The sequence below is a fragment of the Acanthopagrus latus genome, chromosome 12 (assembly GCF_904848185.1).
Source record: "Acanthopagrus latus isolate v.2019 chromosome 12, fAcaLat1.1, whole genome shotgun sequence".
In the NCBI taxonomy this organism is placed as follows: Eukaryota; Metazoa; Chordata; class Actinopteri; order Spariformes; family Sparidae; genus Acanthopagrus; species Acanthopagrus latus.
The window spans coordinates 4,977,039-4,999,744 of record NC_051050.1 but is presented as its reverse complement, the minus strand read 5'-3'; the positions used below and the strand labels follow the sequence as shown (position 1 = coordinate 4,999,744).

Genomic DNA, 22,706 nt, shown 5'->3' with positions numbered 1-22,706 from the left:
AGTTTGAAAAATAGTAAATGTCAGAGCTGACCTGCCGAACAATGAGCAAAAAGTGGCGTAAAGAGCTCCATTAGAAACAAAAGATCAGACCATGTTATGATTTTGTTTTTATTGTTACACATGAAGCACATCAAGCAAGTGTAAATGTTCCACTCTGTGACTGTAATTCCACTTGACTCACTCCTCCATCCTTCAAAAGTCAGGCCAACAGACAGGACAATTTCTGTAGGTTTTTTACATCAACACACTATGAACCTTTAGAAATACCATAGCTGTGTTTTCTTTGAACAGTATTCACAAAATCAAAGACATCAGCATTCATGAAACTGTCCATCACATGTTAATCGATTAGCTGCTAATCCATCCAGCCGGCACTGCATGTCTGTGTAACATCAGGTTTAGTTGGAAAAATGTCCAGCGTTGAAGTGATGTTAAATTATGGTCAGACTTTAAAATCAGATATCCAACAAAACCAAACACTGAGTTGACACCAACCCTCCAACATTTAGACCAACTTAAAACCAACAAAATCTCAATGTCGGATATTTATTTAATTTTTGTCACCTGACGTTCAGCAGACATTCAGCCAAGTGTCCATGTCTTGGGACATTGGTGGCCAGCTGGGGGGCGGCGCATCACCAGCAAAATATGTCAAATCAGCTTTTGGTGTCAAAAATGAAAAAACTTATGATGTCACAAAGGAAACCGACCCTTATTACAAATCCAACATATGTGGCACTATAACAAATTTTTCCTGTTATCTCAGGGTTGTTTTATGTTAAATTGCTGCTCAAATGTCACCAGATTTTGTTTTTTTATCCACCTCATCCTCCAGGATATCAGGATCAACCCAGTCGCCAGAATAAATGTTAGAAAATATGTTCAGAACTTCAACAAATCTCAATATTATGTTGCCAACATTGTGCTCATGGTCTTGTTAGGCTAGGGTACAGAAACCACTTGATTAGGGTTAGGAAAAGATCATGTTTTGGCCTTAAATATCATTTTCTGTCACAACAAGTGGACAAATGTGGTTACAAATATTGAAACGCTGTGGTCTCTTGTCAAACATATGAATAGGTTTCCTACGTGTATATACATGTATTTCTTTGAATCAGACAATGTGCAGGATTTTGCTTGCAGCTTTTGGTCTATAGTTCCCTCTCTTCCACAAGTGGCTCATAAAATACATGTGCGCAGTATTTTGTCTGCTCTGGAATGCTTACAAATGAGATGACATGAGAGTTTGGTCATGAACCTGTCATGTGAACATATGAGTGGTGTGCAGACACATTAACTGCCAACATTTTATCCTGGAGACTGGACTATCAGCTTTGCTTCACAGAATTTGGTGACATCTTTCAGCTCCCCAATACATTCTCCTGGTGACACAAATGTTATATGAACAGCCCACATGTAAATATCACATCCCAGATTTGACCAAATTTGGTGCAAATCTGTCTGATTATGTGGTATTATGATACATCTTGGCATCACATTCAGTATTTCATATCAAACTTGGTGAAACACTGAAAACACACTTTTTTAAAAAACAGTCTGACGTAAAACAGAAGTTTGTGGTCCATGGTCACCTGCTGCCATCTAGTGGCTTTTCATAAAACAGGCCCTGAAAGTGCACCGAATGCACTGCAGAGCATCCAAACACACAAGTGCACCCTATAAACCACCTGTCTCAGATCGATCTAGTGATGGCATCACTTGGTGAACTTGGTGGCTGTGAATTATGTAGAGTGCTTAAACCCCAGTACACCTGCTTGCCAGTCAAGTTTCCTTTAATAATATGCTTTTTAGAATAATAACATAGAGCAGGAGTGCTACTGTCTATAATGTCTCTAATTTACTAGTTCTAGTGGATGATACACTTGAAAAGGAAAGATGAAGTCAGAGGTTTAACTGCATTTTATAACGATTATCTGGACTTACATTCACCTTCATTGAGAATCTCAAGCTCATAGCTGGCACATTTGAGGGCGGCCATAGAGCACAGGTCCATTGTTCGAATCCTCTGGGACTTGGTCAGCTTCACACAGAACGTGTGGTCTCGCAGTCTGGGGCAATTCCGAGCAGCTCTGCACTCACACGTCTTAGATACTGAGGACAGACGTGAAATAATTTGATGTACTGGATGTACAGTATAATCATATCAAAAACAAGAACTATAATTTTTTTTTTTTTTTATTCTATAATCTGCTACAATAAATCGTTAGAGCAAAAACAACATCAAACTACAAAGTGAATCTACACATGGTTTCACGTCACACAGACTCACCAGAGCAGGTTTCCCATTCATAACAAGTGTCAACACCACAGGGCTCCTGAATGGAACTCTTATTGGACATTTTGGCTCTGAACGTGGCCCACTCCAGCTGGTTCAAATCGTCTGCATCACACGGGCCCTCGCCGACATAGAAGAGCGGGTCATTGTGGCACAGCCCGGCATGGAAGGAGCAGAGGGACATCGGCACGGTGACGCCCAGGTCTACGTTCAGGATACAGAGATTCTCCAGCTGTGCACTGCAAAGACACACACACACAGACACTCATCAGTCACCTGCTGGTAAAAATGAATCACATATTCCACATATAGAGATACCGAGAACTGTACTGAAGTCCAGTATCCAAGTACTGACACTTTGCCTGAGTATTTTCATTTTCTGATACTTCATATTTCCACTCCACCACAAAACATTTTCTATTTTTATTGGAAATCTAAAAGGAAAAAAAAAACACTTGTTGCAATAATCCGAAAGATTCAAGGTTTATTTGTGTTTCTTCAACACATGGTTGCACAATGAAATGTAGGTTTCTGGTCCCTGTACGCTACACAAGAAAACATATTTTTCATGGTGGAGAGTTGAGGATGAGTTCAGGAGTCTCACAGACTGAGGAAAGAAGCTGCTCTCTAGTCTGGTGTTTCCCACAATAACTCTGTACTTTCTGATGTATCATAATTCATATCTAAATTGCAACTTAAAATCCTTCTAAAAGAAGGCATTATTACAAGAAAGACTATAATAAAGGAAGATATAAACACTCACATGCAGCTCTCCCGTTGAATGCAGACACATTCCGTGCCCTGTAGTTTCTCTCCTGGACGGCACCGACTGTCAGGAACAAATGGCTCCACTACACAAAGGAAATGCACAGAATCGATTTATACAGAGTATTTTCACTCACTATGTGCTGACCGTCCTTGATGCCTGCCATTGAAAAGAATACGGATCTAGCTGTGTGTTTATCTGAGGCCCGCAACCAAGCATGTAATTTGGACTGTTTTACCTTTATAATTTCATTGTCCATTCCAAAAAGCAGACAAGTGGAGTAATTGTAACATGAAATTATTATCAGTTTATTATAACGTGTTTGCTGAGAACTCATATAGAAATTAAAGGAAAAGTTCACACACATCTTTAAAAGGTTAATTCAGTCATTATCTTCTCACCCCCATGTCAATAGAAAGTTGGGTACCGTTTCGTGATCCACAGACGATTTCTGGTGCATTCTCCTAAACAACTGAAGTACGGGGATGTGTCATAAAAAGTAAAAACACAACTGAAAAACTAATCTAAATGGCTGCATACTGATCCCCATAGATCCAAGTCTCTGAAAGACCCAAGATCACACATTGTTTTGAAAAGACACTGTTTACACCCTCCTTACGTGGTTGAGCTTGTGCATCTGCTGAGCAGCAACAGTAAAGATTTCTGCTCAGTAGAGGGTATAAAGTAATGCCTTTTCAAATCAATTTTTTCGGGGCTTCTGGAGACCCACATCTTTTTGATTCATACTTGTTTTTTTGTTTTTTTTAAAAAGTAAGTCCCCATTAGCCTCAGCTGTCTAGGAGAATGTTGCACCACTGTTTTGCTATGAATCTCCATGAATGTTTTGTGGACTATGAAACTTCACCTTTGAATTTTTTGGATGAGCAGCTCCTTTAATATCTGATTATATGCGACAGTGTTGATGTAAGTGAAAATTATTAATGTACTCATCTTGCTCAAATACTCACGAATATGTTTTTTGCTCACCAAGGAACAAAACAGAAACATTAGACAGATGCAGTCAATTAAAACGTCATAATTGCTAGAACCATTAGTGTATTCCTTCCAGCTCCCCTGGGACACACTTGCATGGAAAGTACTGGATATGCAACTTTACCGTCAGTGCAGTGTAGGTCTGCAGGTAATGGAGGCTCCCAGGTGAAACTGTTGCCGCATTTGTAGGAGCCTTGAGGCTCTGGCACCTTGCCAGGCTCCTTACAGTTCAAACCCACTGATTCCTCTACTCTGTACTCATCTTTGTTGGGGTCCAGCACCATGCTATCAGGGATGTCAGGAGGAAGGCACACGTTCCCTAAAGGAACAGTGGGACAGATGTTACACTAACATGGACATCAGGTGCAGAAATATTCAATCCTAAAAGTGACTTGTATTTGTGAAGAACGACATCACGAGAAATTAAAGGGACGTGCCTGACAGAGTTCCCTTGTCTTTTGAGAAAACAGACTTACTGATGCATCGTCCACTTGGTTGAGTCCATGTCCCATCAGGAAGACAGTTGATGTACTGAAAGCCCTCCAGGTCAAATCCAGTGTAGCACGTGAACTCCTCGTCCTCACCATAGTTATAATACTGCTTTGCTTTCTATGAGAGGAGGAAGTTAATAAATGCAATAAAAGTTAGGAAGGATGTAAACCCTCCTGGGCCCCTGGGGTTGAGTCTGGTGGCCCCTGTGAACAGCAGTATGACCACCACCATTTCCAGTACTGTTTGGCCAGGGTGTGCATTTGAATTTCCTCTGGGATCAATAAAGTATCTATCTATCTATCTTGTTTTGAAAGCGAGGGACCTTAGTTTTAATGCTATTCTACTTTTCTTTCGCTCTTCACACGAAGCATGATGACAAAGTCAAGTATGTATATCAGGCAGGCATGATTCACGGCTGTAATAAGACAGAGACAGAATGAAAAAAACAAGTGGTCGATAGGAATGCAATGGAGGCCATCTTTCATTTACCCTGCATGGTAAACGGCCACATCTTCCAGTGTTCAAGCCCAAAACTCAACAACTAGATTCCTTGAAAAGATCTGCAGACTCAAACCCAATCTGAGGCAACCATGACCCTTACATGATAAATTAGTTGTCAAATGTAACATTGCAGGTAGACAAATAAGTAATAAGGAATGAAAAAAAAATGATGTATTTTCTATCCTTTTTTTGTAGTAAGCCTCTCTCTCTCTCTCTCTCTCTCTCTCTCTCGCTCATGCATTTCTGTCACCAACTACAGACTTGGCGGTTGGTCTTTACCCGGAGGAAGCTGTTGTCAGGACTCTTAGGCCTCACGCAGCCCTGCACACCAGGAGGCAGCTCCTCAGTCCAGCCCTCAGTGAAGTCATCATCATTGTCACAGGTCTCCTGTCTGAACATGAAAACAGGAACCAGAATGCTGCTACAGCAGGTGGTTGCTCACATGAATAGTAACTATGTTAGAGATGTCAACATTTCAGTGATCCTACTTTGTGAAGATTGAGATGTGACATGGTTCCTCGTGTCTGTTATCTCCCTTGCAGGGTTCTCCTCCTCTGAGGGGGGGGGGATTATTACACTGCCTCGTTCGATGTCTCTTCATTGAGGATCCACAGTTACTCCACGGCCCCCAGCAGCTCCAGTAACCATCCACTTTTTCTGTGTATACCAAATCCATATTTCCCATTACTATCAGTATGCAAGCAGCATGGCATTCCATCTTATAATACAGCTATATCTCATTATACAACACATTATGCAATAGTTTTGGACACATCCATGATTATATCGATGAATATGTACATTTTAGAATATTTCCACCAGTAGTGGAGCAATGCACTTTTATCCTGAGAGACACTAGGAGAAAGGTCATGAAATAATTTATCTATGGGGAGAATGAAAGTGGTTAGTACTTTTCTTGGCAATCAAATTGATAGAGTTTGATTCTTCTTGTGTGCACACGCAAATTCTGGTCTGATGAGGGTGGCCAAGGAAATTAGGGAAGGAGGTAACCAAAAATCTCAAGGGTTGATCCTGCAAAGACTGTGATCAACAGTAATTAAACACAGGGATGGTAAAACTGACACTGCAAAAACCTACTGTAGGAAATGTGCCAAGGCTTGTGCGTGCAGTTGGTGTAATAAAATATTTTCAGACACACAAATATAAAAAGGAAAGGGAAAAAAAGCTGTGCTGACAGACAGACCTAATGTAGGTTTGTCTGTCTTTGAATCTACTAGATTGAGTAAAATTGATAAATGCACTATCGTGTGGATTGCCATTGAAAGTGAAATGAGCCAAAGTTTGTAGTCCCCATGGGATGGATGCTAATGACTTTGATCCTCTTGGCTTTTCCTCGAGCACCACCATGATATTGACATTTGTGTTTTGAGTGAAAAGCCTCAAAAATATTAAGCTAATAGCTGGGGAATTTTCTGCCATGACACTTATGCTCACTTGAGGATGACTCTTCATCTAGTGCCACCATCTGGACCAGACTTGCACCTTTATCCAACAGTAGTTTACACATTTATATACCTGCTGAAAGGACATTCCCATCAGCTGTACGCTACTTTGTGTTTGGTGCAAACATTTGAGAACACTAACAGAGAACAGAAAATACAGCTCAGTACATTTTGGATCCGTTTGTCAATGATGGAGATCTTTCTGCTCCCAACTGCAAGTACAAAGCATTTATAATTTGCTTTCAACAATAGCTCACACCTCTAACAATCTTCTTTCCCATAGCTATGATGCCCAAGGCTGATAGGTATCATTTGACCATACCATATTTGTTGGAAAAAGAAAAAGAATTCTCAAAAGCAATACTTAAAACTGATGATCACAACATTAACATAGGTAATACAACAAACAAACAATAGGTATATAATATAAGCAATATTGTTAAATTATCAAGGAGATGAGCAATGGGAAAAGGAAAATCATCATGGGAAACAAAACAGTGACTCCAGTCACTACAAAACACTGTCCTTTTTTGTTGTCTACCCTGATGTGTGCTACAGATACCTGAGGTGAAGTCAGGAGCTCGTTTCTCACAGTTGGTGCCATATGTGCCTGTTTGACAAAGACACTTGCATTCCGTCCCGGAGAGAACAGGCTTGCCGTTGTTGGGGCAGGGAGCACACTTGCAGGAATCAAACTCATCCAAGTACTGCAGGAGGGCCTTCCTAAGGTGTCTCCTCTTTGTGACAGCACATGGGATCCCCCGAACCAGATCAATGATGGGCAGCACCTGGACAAATGCACACAAACAGAAATGTGACATCAGCTTTTTGTAGGCAAACTTTTGTTTTGTTTTGTTTTGTTTTTAATATCCTGCATGTGAAATGAAGACATTTCAGTCTTGGGGGATTTAACCTTGCTCTCGACCACAGAAGGGTTATCAAGAACAGATTTGGCCCAGTTCTTGAAGGCAGTTTGGTCTGGAGCTGAGCCCTGCCTCTCCCAGGCCAAAGCTGCTGCCTCTCTGGCTCGACCTCCTTGCACCATTGAGAAAGACTTCTCTGATGCCTGAATGAACGAGCCTGGGTGAAAGGAATGTTTAAGATATAAACAAAGTTAATCACAAGTTTTTCTCATAGTCAGCAAGCCATAAACAGTAGCATAAGCTGAACAAGACACCTTCATATTTCTCAGTAACCCTGTTGTTGGAGCACCGAGTTGCACTGCGGTGCTGGGTGTAGATGATGACAGACCAGGTAGTCTCTCTGCCCAGACACTCCATGAAATGGTTCTCTGTTTGACCTGAAGAGGAAGAATGTCGAGCAAAATGAAGCAGAAATGACGGAAATGAAAACAAATAAACAAAAAAACAAAAAAAAAACAAAAAAACAAAAAAAACAGGTCATATTTTGCTATTAGAGTTACACCGTTCTGTCTACTCATTTAGGGTTTATTGTGTTGTGTTCCAATTTATTTTTTTTAATCAAACGTCATAATTATAAGCTTTTAACAGGATTAACAGGATGCGTTTTTTTTATATATATATATAATAATAAATTCACAATAATGCTTTTAGGAAAAGAGACACAGTCTGCACCAAGCTTACAAGCTTGGTTGATGTATTATTTAAAAAAAATAATAAATAAATAAAAAAAAAATATATATATATATATATATATATATATATATATATACAGTATATATATATATACATATATATATATATATATATATATATATATATATATATGTATATATATATATATATTTACATATTTATTTATTTATCAATATGACCTTTAAGAAAATTGAACCTTTACTCATTCTTAGTTTGTGTTAAAACTTTTGGGTGTCCACTGCAGCCCATTGTGTCATTTGGATTCTGAGCACACAGCTATGCTGTTGTACCTGAACTTTTTAGTTCCTCTCTGTTGTACTGGTACAACAGGTCATAGATGCCTCCCAGTGTTCCTGAATGATAGTAGTGAGTCCCGAAGCGCTGGAAGATGTCCCTATATAGTGCATAGCTGTAATCAAGAGGTAGAGCGTGAAGAAACTGGAGGAAAGGCAGTGACAGGACAAGGTCCTCCTGGTCCTTCACCTTGTATGTGGACATGGGCAGAACTTGGTGTACCCGGAAAAACTTGGAATCCTAAAGAGGGAAAGATAGAAAATGACTGAAAAATATGGCAACAAATCAATAAGAGTATAAGTGAAATGAGCAATGGTTGTGCATTTGAGCAGATAGATGTGTGTGGTTGCAGTTATTCCAATATATTTGTGGGGACCATGTGACCTTCATGCCATGAGAGCGAGGACCTTTTGGTAAAACGGATATTTTATTTGGTCCTCACCGTTTTATGGTAAGGTTAGGGTCATGTCATTGAAGCCCTCCCAACAATATAATTACAAAAGCATGTGTGTTTTCTTTGGGTTACTCACTATTTTCTTTGAAGCCTCAAAAGCCTCCTTGTTAGAGATGGTTTGTGTCTTAAATCCCCCAGCGACGTAAAAAAAGGGGAAGAAAATGAAGAAAAACCCATGTCCATATCCATGTCCACCGCTGTTTTCAGACGAAGATGAAGTCTTGAAATCGACGGGCTCGGTGTGCAGCTCCTGGGGCTCGGTACTGAAGTCTTCCGGAGTGCTAACCTTTACAACCACAACCACATCTATATTTCAAAATCTAGGACAACAACAGCAATAACAACAAAACTAAGCTGTACTTTTCCTGATGTATTTATCCATCGTGGTAAGGCTGAAAAAAGATCTCTGCAAAACAGCGCTGAACATTTTTTTTTATAATAATTACTGTACACTAAAGCCATCTGTATTGATTGTGACAAATATGCCAATAAGGTATTTCATGTGGGTGAAAAGGAGGAGGGACAAATAAAGTTTTACACTCCTCCCTACTTCTTTTCGGACATGTTATTTCATTTCAGCATTATCATTATTTTGGGTATTAGGATGGTGGTGGCGATGATGATGACGACAGTGATGATTAGCATGATTGCCATTATTATAATATGAAATCACTGGATTGTTGCTTTGTTGTTGCTGTTGTTATCATCATGGCCATTGCATGTCATAATATATATCACAGATATATATATTTGACTGGTGCATGTCTTTTCATTTTGTCTGACAATTTTTACCCTTTTTTTTATTCACATGTTCGAAATAAACTAAGCATTCAGTGAACACAGTCCTACTTTGAATTTCTGAGATGTGGAAGGTGAGGTCTGGAACCAGGTTAGCTTTACAGAAAGGCCGTACAATCAAATATAATTAAATAATAATACTACCGTAATGTTAAAGGTCTCAAAGTTGTGAGGGATTCGGTGGTAGAGCAGTGTGCTACTAGGCCTGCTGATGTCGCAATTTTCTCCCATGAACATGTTGTCCAGTACTGCTCCCCTCGGCTCTTCTGCCAGAGCATCAAACCTTCAAACACAAATCACAAGTGAAATCTCTTTCACTTTACTTAATGAATAGTCCCAAAGGCCACTGATACATCAGCAGATCGATATCAGATTATTACTGGTAGAAGAAATCACAGAGCAGTATACAATGTATGTCATCTGACAGTATTATATATTATTTACTTAACTTTACCGATGGCATGAATTTGGACATATCTTTATCACAAATTAATGTTTTATGTTTATGTAAACAGAATTAGGAAGATATATTGTTGAATTTGTATGCTTTTCAAGTGTTGATGTCAGTATCAGCCTTAAAAATCCGCGATAAGTCCTGCAATTGTATTTTTGTCTTTTCAGCAGTAGTCCAGCAACATTCTAGGAAAAATATCAAATTCAATGCAAGACATACTAATAGAAATGTTGTGTTTTCAAGGGGAGGGACGTTATATAAAAACACTTGTCAGAAAGGAATGCAATTTCCGAACACAGCGGGGAGTTGGAAACCTCAGAAGTGACCTTTTAAACTTTTGCTTACCCATTTCCCACCAGGTCAGCCCCGGGGGCCACCCTCTTCTCCGCTGGACACACAACTTTGAAGTCAACACAGTCCCTCTCATCAGAGTTATCTCCACAGTCATTCTGCCTGTTGCATGTCAGTGTCTGATTGATGCAGCGTCCTGCAGCAGAGAGGATGCTTTGAAGACAATCAAATATTGGTATGTGTCTTTGTCTATGTGTGTCTGTGTGTTGTGTGACAGCAGACAGCAGTGATTAAAGATGTGGGCCTTTGACTGAAAAAATGTTGATTCGATTCTCTCTGATGGCTGGAAAATTCATGATTAGAAAACTGTGTGATTGTCTAAAAACGTGACTTACCATTATTACACTTAAATTTGTCTTTGCAGTCGATAGGTGGTAACATGCACTCCTTGGTGGGGATACAGGGTCTCTCCTCTGTCAGCTCTACACTACAGGCTGAGCCACCAAACTGGGACGGCCTCTGGACACCCCGTGTCCGAAACTGTGGCAAAGACATGTGAACCAGACAGGTTTAGATTTGCAGTCATTAAATGCAAACCTTGTGCACTTTCAAAATGTAACCAGTTACCACCTTAGTGATCGTCAATTGAAAGTGGTCACAATAAAAACAGTTTTTAGAAAAGACAGATGCATAGAAAGCACAGAAGAAACAGCAGTTGAACCGATGTGCATGCTCATGAAAATGTAAGGACCAACTGCTTTTGCATTGGATTACTACTGGCTTCAGTATTAATTTATTTATTGATAACTAGTATTTAAAACAGTTGAACAGTTGGTGGATGACGTTAGTATAAATGTCTCCTTTTGATAAATAATCATCAGTAATATGGATATTATGACAGTGTAGGGTATTAGCACAAGTGGGACCATCTGGCAGATGTCATCACTTTATTGTAATGCAGCCTTTGAAAGCAGGAAAAGACAACACTGTTTTGTTTTGAGTATATCTCTGTGTCTTGCCTTTTTCCTGGCACAGGGCGAGCAGTCAGACCAAGGGCCAAACTCTGTCAGCAGGCAGTTGATTGGACAGCTCTGCTCGTTACAGGATCTGTCCTGGCTCTCACACAGCTGCTTGCAGCTGCTCTTCCAGTAATAATCATCACACTGAAAATTCCTGTCAAAAAAGTATTAAAGTCCCTTTAGTTGGTTACATTATCTGCACAAAGAGGTATTCGTGTTTCACAACAACCGACAACAGCAGAGGAAATGGAAAGAATGGTTTCTTGATTTCTGTATTTCGCAATATCTTCAGCTCTATTTTCACAGCACGTTCATTTGACAAAGTCACAACACAAAATGCCATTGTCCTAACTTTGCCTGCAAAACCCTTTTGTCTGTGCTGTCCCACCCATGTACGTGCAATGTTGAACTTCTATTTGTGCAGTCTCACCTTTTTCTGTGCTGTGTACCGTAGTTGCATGTGCTGGAGCAGGCGGACCAGGACCCCCAGGGGTACCGCTCACAGAAACAGGCCAGGCCCACTGATATGCAGCTGAGGAGCTGTAGCAGCAGGACCAACTGGGTGCAAGGAGCCATCCGTGAAGTTCAAACTGGTCTCACGTCCTCTGAAAATAATCAGATATTTATCTCATTTTTGCTTCTATTTTATGGATTTGAGCAATTTGGGGGGCATAGTCGGCCAGCACTCAATCTCTGGAGGAGAGCGTCAGAGCCAGATCTTGTAATTACTCTTGTGATCTTGTAAGTACTCGAAGATTTTATCAGGAAAGATTTTTGGGGTTAAAAATGGATTTATCTCCACTTTGTTCATCAACCGGACTGTAGCCGTGACTTATGAGATGACCTCCATTGTTGGTTGTTTATGTTGGCTGTAATGCTGACTGTTGAGCTGGTGAGGAAATGTTACAACATTGATATTGATATTGATAATGATCAAATAACAATATGTTTGATGCATATTAACTTCAAGGCAAACTTTCAATTTTAGTACACAATTCATAAATAAAAAGGTAAATTAGAGCTTCACGTATAAAAAAGAGAAAATGACAAAAGAATAAATAACTCATTGTGCAAAGCAGTACAAAGTATACTTATAATAAGTGTTAATTAATATAGCTCTTATTTTTGCAATATTTAAGCAAAGCAAAATCTGACTCACCAGGTATGCTGACGTCCTCCTCAGCAATTAATAAAGCATACACTGTAATAGCTCCTGTGTTTGTGTATTTGGGCAGACAAGAGTCTTTTCTCTGAGTCGACTCTGCTCTGCAGACAGAGCTGAATCTAATCTGAGGTTTGTGTCTCTGAACGGCAGTAGCAATATAAAGCCTCCCCCTGTGATCCTTCATGGGAAGCCTTTTTTAATGAACTGCATTGGCCAATCTGTGTCCAACAAAAGCTCTAAAAACGACTTTTTGTTTTTAATAATAAATCAGAAAACATAGCTGCACTTAACGTTCTTACACAACCCTCCCGTCCCTCATTGTTACGGGAAAGTCTGGGGTTTCCCAGCTACAGAGATATAAACCAGATGTTTTGTGTTTGAGACTTGACAGCAATGGACACTGAGAGTGGAGGAATGTTATCCAAGTATGTGTGCCATCTGGCACTAGCACTGCTGCAATTAGTCCATGTTTTAAAAGGCAAACATGTGAACACTGACAGTTGCATCAAACTGAAACCGAAAGAAAAATGTCAATGCAGCAGTATGACTGACAGAAAAGTAGTGTATGTAGAATATATGTGTAAGTTGTTTCTTGATGAACGATTGGAATTTTTCTATGCACAAAACACTTAACACAAATACTTAAGAACACTTTTATTCTTAAACGTTGTGCATTCATTTTGTAAATTAATAGAATAATGGCGTGAATGCCTGGCTAAAACATAACACACACAAACACACACGTGTGTATGTATATAGCCATTCATATTAAAGAAGTGGAGAAAGTGGAAGTTGGAAAAAAACCTTTTTCATGGAAAACCTGATGTGACTCCCCTCCACTCTCTATATATAATTATTTCTTTAAGATTGTTACGATCCCCAGAGGTCACATAAACATTCCAGTTGTATGTAGATTCATTGCCTGTTCTTAGAGAGCCCTCTGCTACCTGAGTGTGTATGATTTGTTGCAGGTGTGTTTGATTGTAGGTTGTCCAGGGAGCTGATTGGTTCCAGCCTCAAAGCCTCCCCCCTTTCAGCCAGACTGCTAGCTTGTCTGTTTGTGTGCGAGAGGTGTTTTTGAATAAAACCTTTAAAAATGCTTCACTGCTGTTGGTGCTTGGGGGATGGGAAGAGGGGAGTCTCATTTTAATGTTGTGGCCGGGGTATCCCCCAGGCCCTGGTCGTCAAGAAGGTAAAGACAATAAGAAAATGAAACATATTGGCATATAAAACTTTATTCATATCATAAAATGTCCTAAGCTGTACATTGATCTGGCTGTGGATTCTCTACACTGCAGGACACACCAACTACACATCTTAGTCATATATATATATGCCGAAACAAAGAGTTTTGCAATTTAGACACCACCAGTTTAGATCGCATTAAAGGAATAAACTTCACGAACACTAATTAACAAATCAAGTTGAACTGACACTCAATGGGAATGTGGTTCTTGTACAATGCTTCAGATTACGAACTTGATGTGTGAATGTCATGTTGTTGTTTGGTCGTGGCTTTTTCAGCTCAACTGTTTCTGTATGTGGAGCATCTGCAAAGCCCTTTTTCAGGGAAGACTGCCAAGACATGCAGCACATATGTCTAAAACAACTAAAAGCCCTGCAAGTCCCCTCTAGAGGCCACAATGATAATTACTACCAAAATTTAAAGTATTGGACAGGAAGAGCAACATACTGATGGTTCAGCTTCTCTGTATGGTGGTATAACTGTTATAATTGGATTGGCTAGGTTAGATTACATGTAGGGGGCATTAAAAGAAGCATCTCATAATTTACACTGTTATTTTCAAAATGTTGTCACTTTTGTTGTCAAATATTACTTTTGTCCTGAGGGTGATGCTAGAGACAAGCTGACTAACTGCAGACTAACTGCTTAACCACTAACTGCTGCTCAATATACTGTTGAGCTGTAGCTAGCTGCTGTTTGCCAGAAGCTCAGTTAGCTGTAGAGCTAAGTGACCCTATCAGCTGATGGGAGTCTGCCCAAACTGCAACCACACAAAACCACCAAGCTCAGCTGGACCAGGACTATGACTTCCATGGCGAGAAGACACTGTATGCTTGGACAGTAGAGAGGTACAGCGACAGAGGTCCAAGAGAGAGTCGAGCGTCAGCAGTGTGTGCAAACCGCACCTAAAGCTGGAATATTTGCACATCGTACTCTTTGAAGAGTTAATTCAACCAAACCAGAGGTGATTGGGGAACGACAAACTTTTTATTTTGTGTGATTTACGATGAGTCAATGAAGCAAATAAGCTCTTCTTAGTTTGGTAAAAGAGAGAAACATGAATTCAAAAGGTGTACAGTTGTATTTTTCTTTTTAGTACTAAAAATGGGTGCAACTTCTCCATTTAGAGAGTTTATTTTGTTTGTTTGTTAGACAAAGTAGCAAACTTGTTGCTGTTACACCTCCCAGCAGAAACTAGACAATCGCCTCTAGAATTACAAAGTGGTGTTGCGAGACAGGACAAGCCGGGGCTAGCTGGTTAGCATGCTCACTTTAGTAAACATCTCTGTAACACAATAAATGGACATCTTTAACATAATCAATCAACACTGATCAGGCAACACTGCCGTTAGTCTTTTTTTTTTTTTTTTTCACACTAAAATCCTGGCCCCTGTAAAATAAAAAAGGGACTAGGCTTTGATGGGAAATTTCGAGTTTACCTTGCCATATACATATTTTCTAGATATTTATGTTTGCTTGCCATCTTTTGGGAGTTTATGGCTGTTGCTTATGTTAAAGTCAGAAAAAAGTATTAGCATTCATCCCCTGGGGACCATGGGCAGCCACAGCAGATTTCATGAAGTACTATATATATACATATAAACTATATGTATATTCTATAAACCACTTACTGTACAGCCAATAGTTTTCAAAGTTCCCTGCTATGGACTAAAATATTAGCAAATAAGCATTTTTGACATTTATCTGTTGTTAAGGAAATGTTCAGGGGTTACCTCCCTCAATCTGCTTGAGACTGAGGGAGGCAAGATTGAGCAAATGATTTTGGCAAAGCTTTGTAACAGATTTTGATTATCTGATGTTTACATGTATGCACGCATTGTTATTTAAATTCATAATGTTTTTGTTTTTGTTTTTTTTTTGCAAGAGAAGAAACATATTTCTAAGCCAATCACACATATGCATCATTAGTGTAGATGAATTGCTCTGTGTGTGAGGTGTCACACAACACAGCCAAGCAGAGACTCACCTGGCAAGAGCCTCTACTGAATGATGTATGGATGGAATACATCAGGAGGTCGCTGGGACTAATACTTCTCACATTGTGACACATTCAGACTTGGAGGGGTGACACAAGCACAGACAGCTGATCACTAAAAATGCCAGTGCATAGCCTGAATATGTACATTTTTATACTCTTGCTTTATACGAAATGGAACACAGCAGAGAGACAAGAAAGGGAGCTGGCTGACTGTGTGAGGATGAAGTAAAAAAAATGCAAAGAAGCAACACTTTCAAAAGAGCCAGAAAACTAAATAGAGTCCTGCAAAGGTTTTAAAGTGTAACAGGTACCAGGCCCATGCCAGTGTCTTTAGAGCCCCACCGAGCAGAACCTGAATGGTACTGACAAATAAAAGACCTGTTGGCGTGCACTATATTTTTGCTTTATTTTATTTTATTCTTTTCTGACTGCTAGGTTCAATATACCGCCCTCCCCACTGTTGGAAAAAAAATATGTTTGAAGATCCAAAAACCAAATCCAAATACCATCCGAGCCAGAATTTTTACACAAGAAAACTGACCACACCGGAGCGAGCTGAGTGGCAGATCTCAAGAAACGAGCGATCGACCGGCTTTAGAAAAAAAAAAAAAAAAAAAAAAAAGGAACATCAAGATGAAGAAGACAAACGGGACAGGATCTGATAACATATACTACAATATTACAATTTTAGATAGTATGAAAAGAAAAACTCTGAAGGATAAAATGTATGAGGATTCAGGATTCCCTTTTTTAAGCGTACATCACAAAATGTGATCAAATAAAAGTCTTTTCCTGCGGGTGCCGACTGCGCCGCCGTCAGACTCTCAGCCGGACACCATGCAGCAGAGTCCGGGGAAGCGTCTCTTCCTCTGTCTGACCAGTGGACCTGGAGTCAGATTCAACAGGCTGCTGTCATCTGGAACAAACAAACACTTTGGAATCAGGACTCACCGTGTCATCACATTAGGAGATGCTGTTGACTAATATTAAACTATACTGAATAACTAAATGGAAAATAACATTTATTTTCAAATAGTTTCTAGAGTTGTCCAATCATTATCATGGACTAGAAGTTTAGCGGAGCAGCAAATAATTCTAACACTAAAGTACCCTTAGATTTTACTCAAGTACATCACTACACTGTTCCTATGGTTGGAAAACTTATTAAAGAATCAGAAGTTGTCGTGTGGTAAATACAGATCTGCAGACTGATTTTATGAACAAACATTACATACCTTGGTTCTTCAGTGGCAATGGCATCGTGTCCCTGAGTTTGCTGAGTAAGTTTCGCATCTCTCGCATATCTCTGTGAAAACAAAGGCACGCCAACTCAGCCAATACTTATTTCACCGTAGATTAATTACCCTGACTACACAGCAGTGGAAAAATACAGGTTATGCTGCTTCAAAAAACAAACAAAAAAAAAACCCAGTGTGATAATATATTTGAGAAGCAGCTGCAGGATGTGTACCTCTCTATATTTTCAATATCGGTTCCCACCAGCCACTGCTCCTGCAGGAAGTCGATGGGCGACGAGGATCGGTCTTCCAGGATGGGAGCGTCTGAGCTTTCATCCATCCTGAAGTCCACCCTCGGCTCTGAGTCCGTTCCTTCAGGGCCGGACAGAGACACCAGCTGTGAGCACAACTCAGAAGCATTCACCACAACTACAACTAAAAAAGCGTATTGCTATTATTTCTTCCCATAAACCAGGATAACTCTCATACCATCTCATACCATAATGGGGTGATTGTTTTTTGCACGTCCAGTTCTTTAGAGTGTTTTTAGAATCATACAATTAATACAATTCCTCAAGTGGATCCATTCTGAAGTGTCAAATACCTTGTGACCCTGCAGGGACCGTTTACATTCATCAGGCCTCTTCTCTAGATTAAATAACGTGACATATTCATTTTCTAAAACCCTTCATGTGAAAATACCATGCAAATGAAACCAAGCCGTCTGTAGACCAGACTTACAGCTCCCTGCTGCCCTCTACTGTTTCATCAGAGTGTAAGCTGAACTGTCATTTCCTCATGATGTGCATGTCTATATCGCATCTCATGTGAGTAGGGGTGTTATGGCCACAATGCATTCCAACCATATACTGATTGTACTGATGTGAGAAAAATACACAAGTGGAACAGCCAAACGACACATTAATGCATCAACAAATATAAACCAAGAACACAACATACAGTATTCTGAAATATACCATTCTGCATAATGACTGCTTTTACTTTTGGTACTTTAAGTACCGTATATTTCAATGCTATGTAAAATTTTTATTTAATAACAGAGTATTTCTACACTATGGGGGAGCTCTGCCTCAGTGAGGTGCTCGCTTTTTTTTATTATTTGTTTGTCCAAACGCAGGTCGACACATTCACTAGAGTCTTCATGACTCCCTGCGATGGAGTCATAATGACGGTTACTATGTCATTTGTTTAATTTCTCTATAAGCTGCAGATGGGCTCTCTACCCTACCTGCCTACATAGATAGAGACACACGTCCTTACCTAAACCACACTATGATAACTCAGTATTTGTGATATGTCATGTGCTCTGCCCTATTCTTTTTTTAAAAGAATATGTGTGTGTTTTTCTTTCATTCATGGGAAATGTTGGTGAACTATAATATAATGTGTACATATATTAGATTTGTGATCATAGAGTGATTTCTGGCAGCTTTTTATCTGTGTCTTCTTGTTTTGTTTTTAATTAATGATGTATTTTACCAATGTTGTCTTAGTCTTTTTTTTTTCTTAACTATAGCGTCAAGTGTTCAACATAAACCTTTTTTTTTTCAGCACACATGTTGACTTGGCATAGCAGGAACAGCGCAGGTGTTACTAATAATATTTAGGACAGCCCAGCACTGACAGTGTGTCAGTGATTTGCATCCTTCACACCTGTGCTCCTGTGAAAACTCTCCGCTTTACCGGCTTCTGTCCTCTCTGATTGATGGACGGATATTTCCAGTGACAATAATCATGAAAACACAATCAAAGACACATGAAGTTGATTTGAACCATGGTCATCAAGGTATCGGCCACGCGATGCACACGGATGGGGCAGGAAAACACTTATTTGTTGTGTGTGTGTGTGTGTGTGTGTGTGTGTGTGTGTGTGTGTGTGTGTGTGTGTGTGTGTGTGTGTGTGTGTGTGTGTGTGTGTGAGGTTACTTTTTCTGTGCAGCTGCAGCACCCCCAGCAGGCACATGGATTTGAGCATCTCTGTTATGAACATCTCCAGGCAGCACTGCAGCTGGATGAAGAGCCGACAGATCTCAGGGTGGATCTCTCCATCCTCTGGACTGCAGCGTCAAGAGGAGGAGGAGGAGGAGGAGGAGGAGGAGGAGGAGGGTTGGGAGGAGAAGAGAGAGGGAGAGAGGATGACAGGGAGGAAGGAAGGAATAGAAAGGCAGAGATCCAGATGAACAGACAGAGGGGATTGTGAGGAAACGTTCTCTTTACGTTCAGGCTGAGCAGGCGACTCTGTGGATGTAGCTTTCTTTTTTACATTTTGTTTTGTTTTTGCTTTTGTTTTGTTTTAGTTTTTTTGCTGCACAAAACAGTAATAACATGACATTCAGTTTAACAGTTCATTACAAAATGATTTTAGGATTTTTATAACACTGTTTCCCACATGAAAACAAATGGATTTCTCTGTATTTGTGGTTTGAGTGGAACTCCTGCTTGGTGGAAGGTTAAGGTCCGCTTCATTTTACTTTCACACTCCTCCTGTCTTGTTATCGCATCATACCAGAATATCTATTCTGTCTTTTGTGATCAGTTCCTACTGCTAGTAAATAAAACGTAAGCAGTTATGTATCTTGCATTGTTTCAGTCAAAGGACTGGCTGGATCATGGAGTCATACAGTATGATTAAAAAAAACAAAAAACAAAAAAACCGGATCTACTTAAAGGGAAAATCAGGGATGGAAATGTTTATAACCATCAAAGAGAGACGCCTTTCTACTGCTGTTTTTTTTTCTCTTTCTTTCTTTCTTTCTTTCTTTCTTTCTTTCTTTCCCAATACCAATCACGCTTTGTTTTCCTTCTTACCCTGAGACAGAGATGTCGGCGAGGTCCTGGTGAGCAGCCCGGGCCATGGAGCATCCTTTGGACCGTGTGTGGTGCATCTGAGCCCGCAGAGACGGACAGTCGGCTGAGATCTCCCCGACGGAGATCACCTGCTCCCGGTACAGCGCGACGAGGGTGTTGAATTCCTGGACAGTCTGCAGGGAAACACAACAACAACAACCACCGACTGCTTGTCAAGCCCTGGAATCATCTTCTCCACAGTAAAAAAACAAAAAACAAAAAAAAAACCCCAAAGCTTTCAAGGATTCTCTCATGAGATGAGTACCCCTCTTTTTTGCGCCACCGCTGCGCCTGCTCATGATAAAAATCGCTGTCTGTCTGGTAAACAGAAGCAGCAGCAGCAGCAGCAGCAGCAGCAGTCCTTTACTGGTGCAGAGCAACGATCCTACCGATCACTACCACAGATGACTGTCAGTGTGTCTTTTGTTTTGTGCTCACCATCCTGCTGCCGTCCACGGCCCCCTCCGTGCTCTCCCGGCGCTCCGGCTCCGTCTGCGCCACTTTACTGACGGGGAAAATGATCCCTGCAGATCTTGGGCGCTTTTTCCGCCCGTACGGTGCAGAACACATGCATGCACACCCACCACCGGAGCCCGAGCCACACACACACACACACACACACACACACACACACACACACACACACACACACACACACACACGGGTGAGGGGGGCGAGAGGGGGAGACAGACAGACAGACAGACAGAGAGAGAGAGAGAGTCCTCTTTTCTCTCGTGTCCTCTGTTTAAAGCAGGAAAATGACCCGCTCTCCCAGCAGCAGCAGGGTCGCAGGTTTCGGTGAGCGCTCGGAGCCCTCCCCCCCCTCCCAGCAGGGGTGCGCCGTTATTCCCGGAGCAGGACCGTGTAGCGGGCCGGACGGACCCCCAGCAGCTGCCTGTGCATCCCAGCCGAGAGGAGAGTCACCTTCAGCCCCTCCTGAAGGCCGACGGGGAGGCTGCTCCGTCTTCCGCCGCGAGCTCACGTGTGAGGAGGATTCAGAGAGAGAGCCAACAGCAAAACAAGTCGTCACCCGCCGACCGACGCTTGTTAACTGTTTGAGGAGCAACAGCGCGCCACGACGCAGCGCACACTCATTCATCTGCGGCACGACCGTCCAGACCGGACGACGGGGAGGATTTGAACGCACCGGGGCTGCTTTGACAGGCTGAAAGACATCTTTGTGTCACAGCATTTGTAGTCCCAAGCATAGCACTGATCCACAGGAGGAGTCAGTCTGACAGACTTCGATTGATTTTTCGCAGTTTTCAACATTAAAAAAAAAAAAAAAAGAAAGAAAGAAAGAAAAGAAAAAAGCTGCTTAGGCTCTTTTGGCCACCAGGGGGCAGATCATCTAAAAAAAAAACAAGCAGACACGACAATAAGCCAAGCCACGCCCCTCCCGTTTTGCTCCATGGTACTTTATTTCGAACAGACTGATAGTGAATGGAGAAAGACAATTATACCATGATCGCATTTGCATTATGTGATAAACTGCACATAGCAGCCCCGTCAGTTTAAAGGTTCATTTTCCAAGTCAATAAAGTCGCAGTTCATCTTAAACTAGTGAAATATCAGACTGTGAAAGAGTACACGTCATTATAAGAATACACAGCCAACAGGCGCTTTAGTGGCGTCATCTCAATGAGCAGTCACCAAAACGGGTAACTTAAACATTGTGGAGCTGCTCCTGTATATTAGCAGCTCACTTGTCAATGTGACCAAATGTGTTGTGATTGCAGTCTTTTCTACCTTTTCTGTGCCAAGTTGGCGGCCATGTTGGCGACGTGTGCTGAGTGAGACGATGTGGTTCACTGAGCGGTTCAATACAAAACCAGATTGTATTTTACTTTGATTACGGCAAACTGCGACTTTCATAACATGTGTATAACAGTGTAAATTTGCTGTCCCCTCAAAATGACATTAATGCGCTCCGCCACCTTCCATTTCAATGTGCCCCACAGATGCTCAATAGGGTTTAGGTCTGGAGACGTGCTTGGCCAGTCCATCACCTTTACCCTCAGCTTCTTTAGAAAGGCAGTGGTCGTCTTGGAGGTGTGTTTGGGGTCGTTATCATGTTGGAATACTGCCCTGCGGCCCAGTTTCCGAAGGGAGGGGATCATGCTCCGCTTCAGTTGCTATGTCTCAATTCGGGGTTTGCATCCTTCAGAGGATGCATTGGAAGGCCAATTACGCAACCATGCCGTGCAAAGGCTGTCCCAGTTCAAAGGCAAGCCCACATGCGGCCTCCATTTACCTGTTTTTGGAGGATGCAGCGCTACTATCCTTTGCAGCCTTAAATAGCCCAAGATTCTTTGTGCGCCCAAAATAAAGACAGAGGAGCAAAAAACATGACAAAGTCACATGGCAGAGATCTGGCATTTAAATGTAAGTTTTGGGTTTATACTAGTTGGTTACGCATTTGAACATCCAACGCCACATATGTTGACTTCAAGGGACCTTAAAACCTCAAACTTTCAGTCAAAATACATTGGTGATGCTCAGCTTGATGCCTTTTGAAATAAAGCCTTAAAAGCCTTCACATTCAAATGGTAGATGTTCAGACTTATATCTTATTGTTACTGTTGAGATGTTATAGACTATTTTCACTTCATGTACATAAATGGACCAAGATGAACACATTCAGATCAGGCTGCGATCACTACTTTATTTCCAGACTGTAACACTGTAAAGTCTAATTAAACATTTGAATTGAATAAAGAGCTAAGTTTAGGATTCAACTCCAAGGTCAGAAC

At 40.9% G+C, this 22,706-nt stretch overlaps 2 protein-coding genes across 2 annotated transcripts; both read right to left on the bottom strand.

The window, feature by feature from the left end:
* Positions 1 to 89: 89 nt before the first annotated feature.
* Positions 90 to 12,844, bottom strand: c6 (complement component 6). The gene is made up of 18 exons (XM_037116846.1): positions 12,597 to 12,844; positions 11,868 to 12,042; positions 11,438 to 11,591; positions 10,814 to 10,958; positions 10,473 to 10,614; positions 9,818 to 9,956; positions 8,952 to 9,161; positions 8,418 to 8,661; positions 7,689 to 7,811; positions 7,425 to 7,591; positions 7,074 to 7,299; positions 5,537 to 5,705; positions 5,328 to 5,439; positions 4,532 to 4,664; positions 4,180 to 4,374; positions 3,060 to 3,147; positions 2,291 to 2,535; positions 90 to 2,112 (listed from the first exon to the last, which is right to left on the bottom strand). Exons 2-18 carry the CDS (start codon positions 12,011 to 12,013, stop codon positions 1,931 to 1,933), a joined length of 2,820 nt encoding a protein of 939 aa, XP_036972741.1. The 5' UTR covers positions 12,014 to 12,042; positions 12,597 to 12,844; the 3' UTR covers positions 90 to 1,930.
* Positions 12,845 to 16,254: 3,410 nt separating this feature from the next.
* Positions 16,255 to 20,990, bottom strand: rgs7bpb (regulator of G protein signaling 7 binding protein b). Its single transcript, XM_037116848.1, has 6 exons — positions 20,392 to 20,990; positions 19,915 to 20,087; positions 19,033 to 19,163; positions 17,319 to 17,457; positions 17,083 to 17,153; positions 16,255 to 16,763 (listed from the first exon to the last, which is right to left on the bottom strand). Exons 1-6 carry the CDS (start codon positions 20,521 to 20,523, stop codon positions 16,672 to 16,674), a joined length of 738 nt encoding a protein of 245 aa, XP_036972743.1. The 5' UTR covers positions 20,524 to 20,990; the 3' UTR covers positions 16,255 to 16,671.
* Positions 20,991 to 22,706: the final 1,716 nt, after the last annotated feature.

What these genes read in the sequence shown, in the direction of transcription:
- c6 (XM_037116846.1), bottom strand. Translation starts at nt 12,013, where the DNA reads ATGGCTCCTTGCACCCAGTTGGTCCTGCTGCTACAGCTCCTCAGCTGC. An exon ending in CGCCCTGTGCCAGGAAAAAG is followed by an intron (nt 10,959 to 11,437) that starts GCAAGACACAGA and finishes TCTTTGCCACAG; the next exon opens with TTTCGGACACGGGGTGTCCA. An exon ending in CACATCTCAATCTTCACAAA is followed by an intron (nt 5,440 to 5,536) that starts GTAGGATCACTG and finishes TTTCATGTTCAG; the next exon opens with ACAGGAGACCTGTGACAATG.
- rgs7bpb (XM_037116848.1), bottom strand. Translation starts at nt 20,523, where the DNA reads ATGTGTTCTGCACCGTACGGGCGGAAAAAGCGCCCAAGATCTGCAGGG. An exon ending in CCGTGGACGGCAGCAGGATG is followed by an intron (nt 20,088 to 20,391) that starts GTGAGCACAAAA and finishes GTTTCCCTGCAG; the next exon opens with ACTGTCCAGGAATTCAACAC. An exon ending in GCTGCAGCTGCACAGAAAAA is followed by an intron (nt 17,458 to 19,032) that starts GTAACCTCACAC and finishes CCGGCCCTGAAG; the next exon opens with GAACGGACTCAGAGCCGAGG.